Source organism: Corvus moneduloides, chromosome 1, assembly GCF_009650955.1.
Source record: "Corvus moneduloides isolate bCorMon1 chromosome 1, bCorMon1.pri, whole genome shotgun sequence".
NCBI classification, from domain to species: domain Eukaryota; kingdom Metazoa; phylum Chordata; class Aves; order Passeriformes; family Corvidae; genus Corvus; species Corvus moneduloides.
The window spans coordinates 89759686-89777101 of NC_045476.1; the positions used below are offsets into that span (position 1 = coordinate 89759686).

The 17416-nt window shown below is 37.2% G+C and overlaps 1 protein-coding gene across 6 annotated transcripts in view; it reads left to right on the top strand.

The window, feature by feature from the left end:
• The window catches only part of SEMA5A (semaphorin 5A), a 318391-nt gene that overhangs the window by 117425 nt on the left and 183550 nt on the right, over positions 1-17416 (top strand). For all 6 annotated transcript variants that reach the window (XM_032118104.1, XM_032118127.1, XM_032118114.1 and 3 more), the window contains 2 exons: positions 554-653; positions 13553-13598. In XM_032118104.1, coding sequence (XP_031973995.1) covers positions 554-653; positions 13553-13598 — 146 coding nt within the window. The remainder of the gene's footprint in view (positions 1-553; positions 654-13552; positions 13599-17416) is intronic.

The window sequence follows — 17416 nt, forward strand, 5'->3', positions numbered from 1 at the left end:
AATTGGTCTGAGAAAGGGAGGTGAAAACAACAAGGTTCAATGAATGTCAAGCATTTTTCCTTTTTCATCCCTCATTTCTCAACCTTTTTATTGTGAAAATGATGAAAAGTCAAATTTGCTTGTTTTTCTCATTGTTTTTTTACTTAATCAGATCCTTTTTTAAAGAAAATAAATAACTAAATAGCTAACTAAAAAAACCCTCTAGTCTTCAACTGCTTTTGATGCGTGGAAATTTCATCTACCTTTGCTCGAGTATGTACCAGTGAATTGCAGTTATACTGTGGTGTTTTCTGCTTTACCCGAGGAGGAAAAACAATTCAGGACAAAATATGGATACTTGATTCAAGTGTGTATCAGGTGGCTGCCCTATATATTTTACAGGCCTGTATTATAAATTAAATGGCATGGTGGTGAAAGTCTCCTATGTTTCCTTAGAGAACCATAAGGAGAAATCTTGCAGACCCACACAAAATATCTGCAAATTTAATGGTTCACCTGATGTATTGCACCTATAACATTTATAGTAAAAGCTGTATTTCTTGATTGTTTTTAGAAATTGCCCCTTGGCTACACGTGTTCAAAGCAGAAGATGCTGTGGACTTCTCACAGCTAACATTTGACCCAGGACAAAAAGAGCTTATTGCTGGAGCAAGGTGAGAAATCTATTTTCCTTTTTGTGTTGCACCAGGTTTTGTTCTTTGTTGATAAGCAATATTTAGCCAAATTCCAATATCAGTGTGCTCTTGTGTGACTCCCTTGCCTTCTAGCCCCATTAAAATGAATGTTATGTTTGTTTATTTCTCTTATCCCTGACCAGAGTTAAAAGATGGACTGCCTGCCTGGTCTCAAGGTTCATAACAGCTTACACTATTCTAATTTTTCAGAGGGCTGTCCTGGATACACAGTCTTTGGGTGCATACAGTAGAACAAGCAGGTGCCGGATGACAATGTGACAAAAGTTGCCATTGCATGAAGCATAGGATGATCCCAAATTTGGCTACAATATGGCTCTTTGTGTTGGGATGTTTCTAATAATTATTCACTACAACGCCGGGAGTGATCTGCTCAAGACTGCAGAATTAGTGGTAAAGTTGGTGATAGTCGCTGTTTGCACAGCAGGAGAGCGCTCTGCAAGCTGTGATCAACAGTGACACTGTCGTAGATGTCAACATTGAAGCAGTGACAGTTCTTGAGTACTACTTTTTTTTCTCTCAGCATATGAGGTTTAGTAAAACAACATGGCTGGCCAAAAAAATTTTAATCATCTAAAGTTATTATTCACACCTGCCTTCTGAATGTATTTTACTTTTGAGTTAACAAAGTTCCAGTCACTTCACTTACCTGTTAGGTTTAGCACTGGAATATATTTCTGTTTCCCAGTTTGCTCCTTAGCTGAAAATGAGATTCAAAATGCAGAGTCATAAAATGCACTGCAAGAAAACTTTTTTCCATGGGCCAGTGGAAGTTGCTTATCTACAGGGGAAAACTTTCTGAGTGTGGAAATAGGTGTGTGTGTGTGTATATGTATTTTTATATCTTTGGGCCACATGAAGTGGTCTATTCTGTGTCCTCGTGTTGATTTTTCAATTCTGTAAGCTACCAAATGAAACGAGGTGTGAGGTTATCAACTGGTGCTACTCCATAAGGACTGTCACCATAAGTTGTCTGAGCCTCTCCCCAGACCCATGGAAATGTGTGTTGGATCAGTGCACTCTGTACAGATATCCCAATAGCTGTTCCAAAAAGAATATTTTTCCCTTTTTCCCTCCTTCCTCTCTCTTTTTTTTTTTTTTTTCCCTCTCCATACTGTTAGTCTGGGGTTCAAATCTGACCAGAAGTTAAGCTCATTTAAACTGGTGCTTTTGATGAAGCCTTTTGAATCACTGTGGGATAAGCTTTGTATGATTTTGTTGAATAAGCAGTGACCACAAAAAAATGTCAGCTGTTAATTCTGCTTTTTACAAAAGATCCCATTCGTCAGAAGATTTCTTTTTACTATAAGTTTATGCTGCTTCAGAGCTTTATATCTCTTGTTCTGACTAAAATTGGAAAATTAAAAACATTCCGGGTTATTAAAATTACAACAGAAAATTTGTTTTACACAGTTCAGTATAGTTGTCTGTTATTTGTTCATAGAAGTTATTAGATTTTCCCTTTCTTTGTTCTGCATTTCAATTCTAAATTTTAAACTTTCCAGTGTTGTTGTGTTTGGCCATGGAGATCTTACTTTAGAATAACTAAACTTGTCAGCAGATTTCTCTAATTGTATATATTACTGATAGCAGTATGTCCTTTTCACTACACAGCTTTCTGTTCTTTAAGCAGAAGGGCCATCTGAACAGAGCATTAAAATTACCATACTTGTGCTATGGCTTGTGGACAAAATTTTAGTACAAGTTTCTTGAACATCTGCCTCACTGGATTCACATATTCAAAGAGCCATTTGAAGAATTAATTTTCTGTCCTAAGCAACAACTGTGCTCTCGTAAAGACAGTGAAGAGAATGCACTGTTAATTGGTTCTTCCTGTAGTATCTTTTGATACTTGGTTATTTCTCTTAGAATATTTCAATTTTTTTATTATTGTCTTCTTGTACTAACACTTCAGTACTGAAAAACTAATTAGCATGTGTTAGTCATGATTTCAGTAAGATCTGAACAGTGAAAAGTTCCCGTTCAGTTGTGAAAATTACCATTTGTAGCCTTCTAGCATGGATTTCTCTTTGCTATCCAGTCACTGGTAGAGACAGAAAATGGGAAATGGGGCACCTGACAAAGGTACAAATAAACTTATAATACTCTAATTACTCTTCTATTACTCTACTTATGTTATACTGCCAAGAGAAGTACTCTCATTATGATTTACTTGTCCAGCATCCACACAAAAACAGTGTACTGGGCTTGCATGGCAAGCCTCTGGTATGGAAGGGAGCTACTGGGGTGGCTTCTGTGAGAAGCTGCTGAGAGCTTCTCCCATGTTCAGCAGAGCCAATGCCAGCTGGCTCCAAGACAGATGTGCTCCTGGTCAAGGCTGAGCCCATCAGCAGTGGTGATGCCTCTGTGATAACATATTTAAGAAGGTAGAAAAGTTACTGAGCACAAATAGTTATGTCCACAGAAGAGAGGAGTGAAAAACTGAGAGAAACAGCCTTGCAGACACAAAGCTCAGTGGAGAAGAAAGGGGAGGAGATGCTCCAGGCTCCGGAGCTCAAATTCCCCTGCAGCCTGGGGTACAGACCATGGTGAAGCAGCTGTCCCCCTGCAGCCTGCGGAGATCCATGGGTATGCAGAGATCCACCTGCAGCCCACGGAGGAGACACACTGGAGCAGGGGGATGCCCAAAGGAGGCTGCGACCCTGTGGGGGAGCCAGCAGTCTGTTCCCAAGGGACTGCACCCTGTGGAATGCATCCATTCTGGAGCAGTCTGTGAAGAGCTGTAGACTGTGGGAAGGATCCATGTCGGAAAAGGAGGACTGGAGGACTGTTTTTCATGGGAGGGGACCCCATGCTGGAACAGGGGAAGGACTGCTCTTCCTGAGGTGGAATAATGGCTGAAACAACATGTGATGAACTGACTACAACCCCCATTTCCCTGTCTCCCTGTGCCGCTGGCAGGGAGGAGGTAAAGAGCCAGGAATGAAGTTAAGCCTGGGAAGGAGGGAGGAATGGGGCTAAGGTGTTTTTAAGATTTCTTTTACTTCTCTTATCCTACTCTGATCTTGATTGGTAATAAATTTAGTTAATTTCTTTAAGTTGTTTCTATTTTGCCCATGAAGGTAATCAATGAGTGATCTTTCCCTGTCCTTATGTCAATTCATGAACCTTTTGTTGTATTTTCTTTTCCTGCCCAGTTGAGGAGGGGAGGGATAGAGCAGTTTTGGTGAGTACCTGGTCTTCAACCAGGGTCAGCCCACCCCATCCTTGCACCTTCAGGATTCTGCTTTAGTAATTTGGTGGTATTCTAAGCTAGAGTAATGATTTTCACTGCTAGGAGCTATGTTCTGGCTCAGCTTCTGTTCGTAATTGATTTTTTCCACCTCAATGGAGTTTAATGAAGTCTTCTTAAATTCCTCTGTTTTAGAAACCAAACCAAATACTATTGTGAAAGTTTGACACTATTGGAAATTTTTAAACCCCTTTTCCATTATTGATATTCACTGCAGGTGACTCTTTTTCATTTTTGAAGTTCTACAGCCTCTAATGATATTTACAATTTGTCTTATTGAGAGTGGTAGCAAAGATCCCTCCTGGGATCCAGACTGCATTCCTGTCGGGAGTTGCCAATGTCATGCAGCTATGTGGAAAGACAGGTATGATCCTATGATGCCCCAAAAGGTATCTCCTGAAGTGATAGAGAAATTTTGATTTCTTTGCACAAGATTCTTGGGAGACCTTAAATTTTGGTAGTGTGTATTATTCTGTTTATATATGCTTGAGCAAGGTTAGCTGAAATTAGTTATAAACGTAAGGAAGGACTGCTAAAAGGCAGATGAGAATGAGGTTGGAATTGTAGTGCAGGATAACAAAGACTCTGCATGTGCACAGTGCCTGCCCACAAATCCATCAAAAACATCTAGGGAAGGTAGTAGCAGTGTAAATGGAACAGTAGTGTTGACAGAAAACTAAATAGTCTAAGTTGGCCACAGGTAATTTAGTCAAGAAACAATGAGTTCTGTCACATTTTGCTGAGGCAAAAAAAAAAAGAACAGAAATAATTTTGATATAGAGATCTCTAAAGATATGCAAGGGACTTTATTCCATGGTATTTGCCATAGCAGACAATAACTGGGAAGGTAATAACTTGTCCTACATTGCTAAGGTTAGTCTTGCTTGTCCAGTTTGGGAAATAAAGGTGGTCTTCTGATGTCCATGGGCATTCTGTTGCTGTGCAGAAATAGGTGGTTTGTATCTGTTCCCCCTATCCCTAGCCCCAGCTTCCACAGGTTGTCTTCCCCTCCTTGTGAGAAGGTTATCACTGGTTGATAATTTTTTTTTTGTTCTGCAAAACATTCCAGGTATTGAGTTGGTTAAGCTGGAGTCTCGTAGCCTCGTTTCAATTTCCTTACACCATCAGGAGCAATCTGTGAATGGTACGACTCCACCACAAGTGTGTACCTTCACATTAATCATGCAATCCATGCTCCCATGAAACTGTATTTTAAAATTTGCCCCAGGCATTGTTCTTAATATGGTATGTGACCTGGCAGATAAAAATAAATGAGTTCTATTGCAATCTGAAACCTTCTTGGGAATTCATTTGTTTTCTTAGAAAAAAGCCAACCCATATGGCAGGGCAGAATTTACTTTTATAATTAAGTGGCATCAGTGAAGGATTACTCTCAGGGCATCAGCTCCTCAGTAAGCTCAAGGAAATGAGAGACTGCTTGTTTATCTTATTCTGATAAATTCTAATAAAATATTTGAATATTTCATTTCTCTGTGTGTTACTTGGTGGACTGATTTAGCATGTAATAAAATACTGTAGTGATTTCCGTATTTTGAAATACCAGTGAGCATAAAGATTCATGCATTTCTCCAAGAACAACCTTGCCTTCTTTGCTGTATGAAAGTGCTTTGCCATATGTTTCTTTGGAAAGGTCAGTTGAAGGGGGAGAAGACCAGAGTAGGGGAAGGATACAACAGTCCGTGAATTGCCCAGGCAAATTGTGCATTGCCTTTTTTCCTCTTCATTTCCTGACAATGTAGTTAACACGTAGGACCTCTAGTTTTTATAAATCAAAAATTGCTAAAAGCATTCCAGCCATTTTGGCAAAACAAGAGTTGACTAGAAGCAGGTCTCGAACCCAGTACCTTAGGGCAAGATTTTTTTTTTCCTTTTTTTGTGACTTTTAATTTTATCTTTTTTCTTAGTGATTTTATTCAAACCATGCAAGAAGATTATATCTATTTTTAAAGGGAAAATGATGTTATCCTCTTTTCCCAAGCCTCCTGTGCTTGAAATTTTGAACTGGTAGCAGCCTGGATTGAGTTCATTCCTAAGATGTGGAAAATTTTATTTTATTTTATTTTATTTTATTTTATTTTATTTTATTTTATTTTATTTTATTTATTCAAGTTGGGCTAGCTCAGCTATACTTTTAAATGATACAGTTACTATCAGAAATAGGTCTCAATGCTATTCAACTTCCTTTTTAGTTGGCTAATATATATTTAGACATATCTTTTTTTGGTTTGTTTTTTTACATAGAGTATCCTATTAGTGGTGGCTTTCTCCTATATGTTCTCCTGCAAGTTAATTAAACCTGCTTTTTAGGATTATAACTTGCTTTGAGGTGGCTTATTGCCTCAGTCACTGCTTATCTCACTGATGAAGGACTGTAACAGTATGCCTTCTCACTTAATTAGATGTGTGTTTGGGAACGTTAATTTGAACCATTACCGCTACTTGCCATAATAACAGAAAGGCAAATTAAAGGATTCATTAACAGTGTCTTAAGGATCTCTAAAAAAGAAATAAATAACTGTACAGGTTTGCTTCTTGCTGTTGTCTGCTCCCAGCAGGAGAATCTGAGAGCTTCTTGTTAATGAGATGCTCTGAGGGCTACATGTATATGTTAATATAAAGGCACAGGGATTTGGTGCTGTGTTCTTTGAGCATCCATCTGGGTTTCACTGCTCATTTAACACTCGATTCAGGGTAATCAATGTCTGTCCTTCCACTGATTGGACTGGGCTAATCTAATCTAATGTATGGTTTAATGCTAAATCTATGAGAAATTATCATCTTACTGCTGCAGAAAGAGGTAGGTCTTTTTCCCTCTACTGCTTGTCTTTTCTACCTTGCTGGCAGGTTCCTGAATATTTTTAAAAGCTTCATACCTTTCCTGATCATGCCTGGTTCCACTCTGCACTTTTCTCGTTCTTTGCACCAGTGCTGGTAATAGTCTGCTTGCAGAGTGACACTAGTCAGTTCACTAACTCCACAAAAGTCACTCCTTTCCTGTGCTGATTGAACGTCTTGGCATTTTAATTAGAGTAGCTGACATGGTGCATCATCACAGGAGCCCTGGAGTTGACTCAGGGTAAGAACAAAAGAGAAACTGTAGGGGTAAATGGAACTTCTTTGGCAGAGAATGGTGCTATTTCAGTGTAAGCCAACTTTAGAAATTATATCAGAGGAGTGGTGTACTAAAGGTATCTGTATTTAATGAAGTCATGACTTAATGTATACACATTGCCTCTGAAACTTCCGTGCCTTGTAGGAGTTACAGCACCCTTGTGGATTAACTGGAGAGGCTGCACTGCTCTTCTGGGAGGGCTGCTTGGATGCAGTAGGTGTGGAGGTCTCAGTCCTCATTCCAAGTGTAGAACCAGAAAATTTAACAGCGCAGGGTATTCATACTGTGCACCTGACTGTCTCCTCTTTGATGGGAGCAAAGTTGTGTTTTATGTAGGGGAATGTTGACTTCATGTTATATTGGTATGAATCCTGCTTCTGAATTTTCTATGTACATTTTCTACATACATTTTCCCTCATTTCATTGAGGGAAAGGGCCCTCTTGGAAACAAACTGCTTTGCCAGAAGTCTACCAGGGCATGATCGCAGAGGGAAACTCAAGGCTAGCCTTGATAATTTGGACCGTCAAGCTTAGATTCTCCTTCCTTTTAGTAGCTTTAGCACTAATGTGGCTCACTTACATAATATTTGAACCTTTTGTATTTGCAGTTTATTTTCTTAATAAAAAGAAAGTTAATAAAGAAAATATGCAAACTTGGGATACTTTAGACTCTTTACTTTCTCCTCCTGACCTTTTTCCCACCCTCTGCTCCAACAATTCAAGCAAACTTTATGTGCCCAAGTTGATTACCATAGTAGGAGACCACAAAAAGTATGAACTGTCTTAAAATTTCTGGTTTTAAGCCCATTTCCATTATCAGTGTTTTTTTTGGAGGAGATGTAACAACTACATTTAAATTTAATTTCAAATTAATCTTGAAAAGAAACAGAAGATTAATATATTGAACAATGAAAGGTAACAAGACCACACAGAATTTGCATGGCTCTTAATTTGAGTAAATACTGTACAGTATATGTAATATCTGCCAAAACAGAAAAACGGGGGGCATGTACTTTGACATATGTGTTGCAGGAATAAAAAAAGTATTAAAGATTCAGTTAACCACAGTTATGAAATACAGGATTAACATTTTGGTTGAGCTGATATTTCGGGATAAAATCGTACCCAACGACAGCTTACTAAATAAACAGCTGAATAACCTCACAAACTCATCTGGACTAAAACATAATATTCAGAAATATCCTTGACCTGCATGCATCAGAGGCAGACAGGTGTCAAATATTGCAGGGCCATTGGCAGCTGGGGAACTTGAGTGCTGTTTGTGAGAAGCCAAGGCCAACAGGGAAAATTTAATGGAAGTTTGAGATGACATGGCATGACTTCAGGAGCAGGGTGACCTCCAGAGCTGCAGGGGCCCTTGGTACACTTCTGCTTTTTCTGGAGAAGCCCATGGCAAGAAATATGTAGAAGTGATGCCTGGCTGTTGTTGAACAGCCGTGCAGGAGTGCTGTGTTCTGTGATCTCCAGCATTGCTGAGGCTGTATGAGGAGCCACCGGGAAGCAAAGTAAGATTTACTAATCCAGAGGAGAAAGCATCAGAGAAGGAAATCAGATTTTACAGGACCCTTGAGTGGATTAATTTAATTTTTAATGGGATTCTTTCCTAATTGACTCCCATAGTGTTTTTCTTACTCTGTTTGACAAGCTCATTGTCTCACTGGTCAGCTTATGATTGCGTGAATCTTTCCTTTGTCATTTTGAATGTTAATAAAACATGGTTAGTCTTCATTCCTCAAGAAAACCTGTAATTTTAGAAATTATTTAAAACAATTTAAGAACAACAGAAATCATTTCTCCATAATTTTTAGGATGGATCAACATGACCTACTAGTCTGAAAATATTTATCTTTGTGCATATACTGTTTTCACATCTTTAGCATTTATCAGTAAGCTCTCATTTCATTATTCTCATTTGCTGAGGCTTCCATTTCACTCAAAATGAAGATAATTTATTACTTCTGGCCATTCTGCTTTTTGTTATTGTAATTTGACTATTTTCGTAAATGGTTCAACTAGAACACTTGGATTAGGTTTCTTTCATTTCCGATGTATCATCCTTGGCTTTTTGAGATTTTTTTTCCTATAGATTCATGATTTAATCAAATAAATTTTCTATATAATAGTTTTATTTATGTTGATTGTCTGCTTTTGTCCTATTCTTCTTTAAAAATTTTCTTTCCACTTGCTGACTTTACTATATTGCAAAATTAGAATTGGCTTTCACCCAGAACTTTGCCATCTTAATTGTGGAGTTGTGAAATTTTGCTCAATAGTTGACTCTTGTGGAGTTTATACTTTACATCTTCAGTCTTTTTTTTTTTTCTCCCAGTGAATTGAATAAAATTTTCTTCTTTCATGTGAATTAGTTGCTTGAAAGAAGTGAACAGGAGGTAATCTTTTGCTAGTTTATTTCCAGGAGATTTGGCAGCATGTCTGGTCATACCTTGAGTGTCTGAGTTTGCTGCAACCCCTATTTATTGATTTAGGCTTTCAATTGCAGATACATGTGGAGGCTTAGGATGGGTTGTGGAGATTTTTTGCTATTTATGTTATATATTTTGCCGTCTTTTTAAAAAAGGCTTGATCTTGAATCCATGTTTTCCTGAACTGTGTGTGCCATCTTAATGTTCTAATTCATGTCCGTGTCTAATGCAAGAGTGTTTATTGTTGTTCTATTCAGCTTTTATAGCTTGCAGTTTCACAAAGAAAAGGGTAAAATGCTGGATTTAACAACCATAACTAACAAGATATACTTTTGAATCTTTATTCATTTTCAATTGTTTTTGACTTGGACTTCTTCAGGGACATATGGAAGATTAGTTTTATGCTTTTAGTTGTAGTCATACTGAATGTACTCACTGCAATAGATTGAAATATATTATTGTGAAGGAGGTGACTGAAGCATGCTTTTTGTGTGCTTTCATTCAGTTCCCACTGATAATGGTGGAAGTCTTTACCCTTGGGTTTGAGCAGGCTCTTGACTAATGGGCTTTAGTTATAACAGCTGAGCTAGAAAAGTTGTTCAGTGCTGTGAATGTAAAGCAAATGCTTCCTGCCTGCTGGATCTCTGAAGGAGTAAAGGATGCTGCTTTATCTCAGTGTTAGTTGTGTTTTCTTCTCATTAAGCGTCCTTCTGTTTGCAGATTTATGTAACATATTTGCTTTCCTCATTCATTAAGCACCAAATGGAAACAAATTTGCCAATTACCGCCAGTGTCAAATCAGTTTAGTTCCAGCGTGCAAAGTTGTATTTGTCTTGCTTATTGGCACCATATTTGGAAAAGAAGCAGGGCTGTGTTTTAAGAGGTTGTATCTGTGCTTCAGAAATGTAATTTCATTTTTATTTCTCATCCTTTGTTGCCTTCAAAGCATAAATGCAGTGGAATAAAGCTGAACAGAGGTTGAAAAATGGCAGTCCAGGGCATAATCACAATAACACGTTGAAAAAATGTTGTCACCTGTCTCGTGAGGAGCATAATGGCTCTGCACTTGTCATGAAAATTGGCATTGACTTTTTCTTTGGACTGCCAGATTTATTAATAATACATTTGGTATGTGTTTTTCTACTGTCATGCTTTTTTCTTTTTCTTTTAGATTTTTTTCTCATATATATGCTTTCTGAACGAGTTCTCACATGCTAGTGGTGCATGCTGTAGAATGTTAAACTGTTGATTTTGTAAAGCTGAATGTAGTCCTGCAAGTTTTACTGAAGTGGACACATCTAGGTAGGAATGGCTCTGATTGCTCTCTGAGTGCTAGTTTGCCCCTTAGCCCAGCATTATTTATTAGACACAGTCAGTCTGTGCTGTCCATTTGCCCAGTTTACGTTGCTAAGGTGTTTTTACTGTCTCTTGCACATTGCTTTTCTTATTTAATTTTCTTTCTGCTGGCTTTATAAAGCTCAAAATATTTTAATTGGTTATTGGCAGCCACAGGAAATTGAAAAATGTGCACTAATTAGCTCTGCCTCTTGATCATTTGCATGAATATAGACATTTTAGTCTCCCTAACACTTATAGGGTCAATTTTTCTGATTTCACACTGAATATATTAATGTGTAGAAGTGTTTTGCTCTACTGAGTAGGATAAAAATCTCATTTTCTAGGAAGAGACAGAAGAAAAATGTCGAGTGTCTGTTTTTCTTCAGGCTGGCACTGTGTTTGTGCATTTATGAGTTTAGAATCTTTACAGATTGGGACAGCAGCTTATTTTTTAATAGGCTGAAATGATGTCAGAATTGAAGATGATAAAAAGACATTAATAATTTGATAATCTGTCCTAAAAAGGCCTCATTAGGCATCAATTTTCAGCAGATATCTGAAGTACACATAGCGATTGAAATGACACTGTATTGAGTACTGACCCAAAAACTAAATGTGTGAGACCAGACTGTCTGCTCACATATTCTGCAACAGAGACTGCATTTATTTGTAGAGTGAGATGGGGCATCTATGTGCCATTCCTGTGAGTCTCATACCACTGAGTTAAGAAAGCAGTTTATACCTGCTGAGGACGCATTTCAGTTTCTCTGGAAGAAAAGAAGTTGTTTTGCAACAGCAGTGAAGTCGGTTTCTTTGATATCGGAGTGAAAGAAGTACAGTGATGGGTGATGGAAGTTTAAATGCACAGAGATGAGGAGCAGACCAAGGATTTATGCTCCCTGCTGAATCCTTCTGGGCAAGAAATTCTGCAGAAGTGAAGGTATTTTTTGTCTTTACAGAAAGGGTGTAGAAGTGTTAGAAAGACTATAACGCGTTGCTTCCTGGTGTTTTGGTGAAAGTCTTCCAAGTCCGCTTGTATGTAACTTGGTGAAGCTTTGTGTATACATTGGTGTGCAATGTATTGTTTTCTTTGTTTATCCACTTCAGGTCCCTTCATGACTCAAACCCAAGTATTTTATATCTGTCTAATAATAAATATTCTGTCTTTATTTTACTTTCACATGAATTCTTGCCCTTAATAACCCACATCCTCCATTTTGAGTAATTCTCTTTAGCAATACTCCGAGGAAAGACTAGTGACATGGTTCCTGTACAGCAACAGTTTGAGTAGACCATATGTGTACCAGAGTCAATAAATAAACAGCACAGAGCTGTTTCCCAGAGTCCATACATAAAGATACTCATGATAGTGGTTGTGTTTCTGAGTTAGACACAATTTGGTTTTGTTCTTCTCCCCTTCCCTGCCGTCTCATTTAAAAAAATTAATAGGGATGTAAACTATAGGTCCTGAGCATCTGTGGCCATTAACAATACTTCATATCTCTTTGGAAAGAATTAGAATTATTATCTCAAAAAATGTGGCCTAATTTTAATTTTGATTACACGTCTATCAGTTGCATGGATGTAATATTACAGATAATTTTTGAAAATTGCAAATATTTAAAGTTTAACTTTACTCGTCTCTTTATCATCTGGGGTTTTTTGTTACTTAAGTGAATTTTTAAAAATCTCATAAGTTGATGTTGCAGATTTGTTATGAATAAATTAAGATTGAAATAATTTATATTATTATTTTTAAAATCCTTTTTATTTTCATCTCTAAAACATAATCACTCTGAAGCAACATTGGAAAATCAGAATTGCTTTAGATAAGGTAAAAATTAGGCAGAAGAGGACTGAAGAGTATTATTTCTGTGAAGATGCAGTAAAAAAACTGAATAATGGAAAGAAGAAAAAGAGGTGTGATAAGATCTAAGAAAGAAAGAAAACAATGGTGCAGGAGGAATATGTCTTGCTTGTGGGTTGCCTGGACTCCTCCCAAGTTCTGTAGGTGCAGTGATGCTGCTGTAGAGAAAAAGTGGAGTGAGAAATACTATGCAATAAATCCACAGGCTTTTGAAAAGTGTGCTTGTTTTGTTTGCGTGTAGCCCCTGCTGTGGGAATCTCAGGCTTTGAAGAAATTAGACCACATATGGCAGGACTTTGCTCAAAATTGTGGAAACTCCATGGCTTGTACAGATTCACCATGATACTGGGATCCTTTGCTTCAAACTTTACATATATGTGGCTGAGCTATTGCATGAGGTTCCCATCCTTGTGGGGAGAAATGGAGAGCTTTAATCTGCCTGTCCACGTATTCTGATAAAGACATCCAACACTGGTGTCATGAATCTGCCAAAGCACGGAGTATTTCTTCCCATGGATTCTAAAGGAAGACTGGAGCAATGAATCAGATGTACATGCATGCAGTATAAATATCTACTTTATTCATGTTCAGCCAGTCCTTCAGACTGAAAATCTGTTTTAGAAATTAGCTTAGTCCTTAGCCCAAAGGGCTGTATGTTAAGACAGCCTCTGAAAGAATTTGAAGTCCTGAATACCTGTCACTTTTAAATTTTTTTCTGCCTTTATCATCATTAATTATGTTTTCATTTAAACAGTGGTAACATTTGGGTTTTTTACTGAAATATTAGTAACAATTCATTTTTATCTGCTATCTTTTTAACCCCAGAAACTACCTCTTCAGATTGAAGCTTGAGGATCTCTCTCTAATACAGGTATGTTTATTTCTGTTTCCTTATTTCTTCTGCAAGATGTAGGTAACCAGATGTTTTAAAGCAGATAATAAAGATATTCATAAGCTTCATAGCTGCACATAAATATGCATCTGTTTTTGTCCTTTTTCTGGCCCCTTATTACATAAGTTATATTATCCCTTTTAATTCCAGATTAGCCTTTGTCCCAGGCCATACAGATCTGATGTTGCCTTAGTCTGCTGTGATTTTGTTAGAGTGGATTTTCATAGTCTTCATTAATACAATTTTAAATTAACTACCTTTAGATTCAGTACTATCCCTATTAATTAATGAAGTAATTCTCTACAGCCGAATACAGAAAAGTAAAAGGCATCCAGGTAAGGCTGTACTTGTGATTTGTAAAACAACTTGTGTATGCTTTAATCAGGCTTGTTGACTTTATTTGCCTTCCTAGACTACTAGAAACAAGATCTGATGTTAGCTTATATTTAATCAAAATTGCAATATTAATAAATATTCAATTTCGTTGCTGGTGTTTAAGGCTGTGACACACCAAGCACTTTTAATATACAGAATTTGGGCTGTCCGCTTTCATCTTCTGTGCCATATTCAATATCCTGGCAAATAATTTAAGTCCTAAAGGTTCTTGTTGAGAGGCTGCACTCAGAGGTCTCTGATGGTGCCATTGTACTTTATCCTGCTAATTCATAGATAGAAGTTCATGACTTTCCTCTGTTAGGACCTGTATTAGTAGACTGAATTCACTAGTGAGGGAGAATTCTGCAGATTACAGAGGTTTTTAATTGTGCTGACTGATTGAACCAGACCCCTTCTCACCCCAATCCACAAAAAAATACAAACTGAGCACAGAAATCATAGTGTTGATGTTGTAGTGGGTTACTGGGTTTCAGTCTTATGCATGTTAAGAAGCCTTTAAACAGTCTTCTCAAGCTGCCTTTTGGTAAAGTTTCTTATTCTGTCTTCAGTGTTGTAGCACCACTGGTTTGTCTCTGTATTTTCTAACATTCTTCAACAAATCTTTGTGTTTCTAAATCAAAAGTGTTGGGTTTTTTTTCTTTCACCAGCATATCTTTACTATCCCTACACGTATGATTCAATTTTTTTCCCTCATTTTCAAGCCTACCATTATGATTCCTTCATATTTGTCCTTCACAGATCTCTTCCTCTTCTTTGCCTCTATTTCCTTTATAGTTCTATTAGAGTGGCCCAGGACAGCCATTATCCAAAAGATGTGTTTCCTTGAATGTGCCAGTTTTGCCAGCTCCAAATCAGATGTGAGGCAACTGAGGCCTTTGCTTTAATTTGTAGGGTGAATTGTTCAGGATTCCTAAACTAACTAAACAATACATTCAGGTCTTGTCATGTAATCTGGTATTATGGGTGAAAAAGACAAGAGGAAAAGTGGGAAGCAAAGCAGAGGCTGTATGAAATCCTTGCAAAAGAGAATGATGGAATTTCAGGGGAGAAATAAAGCTTGCTGTGGTTTAACTCGTTGATACTGCATGTGCTAGTTAGCATTTATTTGCCAAAGGACTGAGCACTTCGATATTTCACTTATGGACAGGAGAAATTTTTTTTTACCATTTCTTTTTCTTCACACAGTTTTTGTCATAGTAATAATATAAAAAAAATCTCATTTAATTCTTCTACTTATGTTGCTGGCTTTGATTTTTTTTTTTTTTTTCCCATGAGCCAGCTTTTGTAAAAACATGCAGATGTTTCACAAGCTAATAAACCATGTTTTCACATCTGGAAGAAAACGCACACAGTGAAGTGCTAGCTATGATAGAAGCTTTCAGCATAGCTCAATAACAAGAAAGAAAAGGCTAGAAACAAGACAGTCTGTATACCTGTTGTTTAATTGTCTTAGAAAATTGCTCGAGCTCTAGTTTTGCTATTGTGTGTGGGAAGCAGGAGAAAAATTACTGACTTCTTCCTCTTTCACAGCAAATACTTCCAGCATGGAAGCAAATTGGAACAATTTGCATCCTCTTTTTCTACAATTTTCAATTGGACTTTTATAACTGTTTATTTTCTTAGCATTGACACTTTGTTGTTTGTTGTTTTTTTTTTTTTTTTTTTTATAACCGATTCATCAGTTGAATCTTACTTATTGTATTTTTCCTTCTGGAAAATAAAGGGAATGCCTCAAACTAATTTTTGACCATTGACGCACTTCAGTTATTTTCATCTAAGCTCGTTTCCTCATCTGTCACGCTTAAGTGTCTGTTGGAATATGTTATTTTGTGCGCACACTGCCGCTGGGAAGACAATAGGCTTCATGTTACGTGCAATAAACTGCAGCAGTAATAATCTCATATTTATAGCAAAAGCGTATTTGAAAATACTTTGTTTACAAATTTCTGTGTGTTTTTGGAAATATAGGCATTTTATAAATAAAGTGTTCTTTTGGAGTATTATCAGACTTTGCAAGATTACCAGATACAGTTTTGTAATAGGAAAGCTTTCTAAAAAGGAATAAATTAAAATAATGACTCCTTGTTTGCAAACTTTTAAAAAAATTTCTTTGTTCCAAAATGTCCTGTCTTTTACAAGTGTGTGCCTGGAAAATAGTTGGGAAATAATCTTCCTTGGAAAAAAAAAAAAAATACAACAACCCAAACCAAAACCAGACATCCATTTGAAATGCAAGTTATCACAAAAGAAATGTAGCACATGTATTGAAAGGGTACTGTTTCCACCAGTTTAGTGGAAGTTAATCCCTTGTTAAAGTGGGGTTAGAGTGCTTCCAGAGTGCATCAGACAGGATGTGCATTTAAACATGAGCTGGGGCTGTGCGCTGAGACATCGTCGCCCATTGTGGGTACATCAAAGTTGTCATCCCACATGTCATGGTTCTGTGCTCCATAGTTTATAGGAACAGCATGTTGTTTGAATAAGCAAGTTTCATATGATAATATCTTTAGCAAACCAGTATTTGATGTGTCTCAGCAATTTTCTTTGTGTAGCAGGATAAAGAAGAATACAGCAAGTGAAAGCCTTTTAAGCTCTTGACGGAGAAGCCTTAGAGTCAAATTGTTCAAAGCTGGCTGTTGGAACAATGCATGCATAATGATTATGGATTAGGGAAGAAGCACTCATTGCGTTGTGGTTATAGAAGAGCAAATATTTTATCACTCTCTCTGCAGCAATAGTAGGCTCACAGACAGAGAAAGCCTGACTCTGTGTGGATTTGTTTTGTGAGCTTTGCTTTGTTGTGTCTCACCTCAAGTAACAGTAACAGGATGATCCATAAAAGCATTGGCCAAGATGAAAGCTAGATTTCCTGAAAACTCTTGTATTTCTTAAAATATAAAAGCAGAAATCTAAATGGTAGTTTTTAAATGAATACATTTATTTTCAAAAATATACTTTAAAACCCATGACATCTAGCAAATGTCAACATTCATAGTGGGGCTTTGACATTATGTGGTGGATGGCTGTCACAAGTGTCTGTTCTCACGTTCTCTTTTTTCCAAAGTTTTTGAGAAGAGAGCTTCTAAATTCAAACGCTTATTTGTGTCTACCTGCATGACAAGTCTGCTGATGTGTCTGTAAAGAATGAAAAGCTAGTACATGCTGGCTTATAAAAGTCTTTATGCCACAGTTGAAATAAACAATATGCCAGCCTGCATAATCTTTTCACAAACCTCATAGAAAGTGTGCATGTTTTCTTCTTCCATAAGGTAAACTTCTTTATAAACTCAGGTTGTTAAGGCATTTACAGGGCACATGCTTGAGTTTGCCCTTCTCATATAAATGTTCCATCTATAAAGTCTATTCGCAATTTGAGATGCCCAGAAGGTTGAATATGAGCC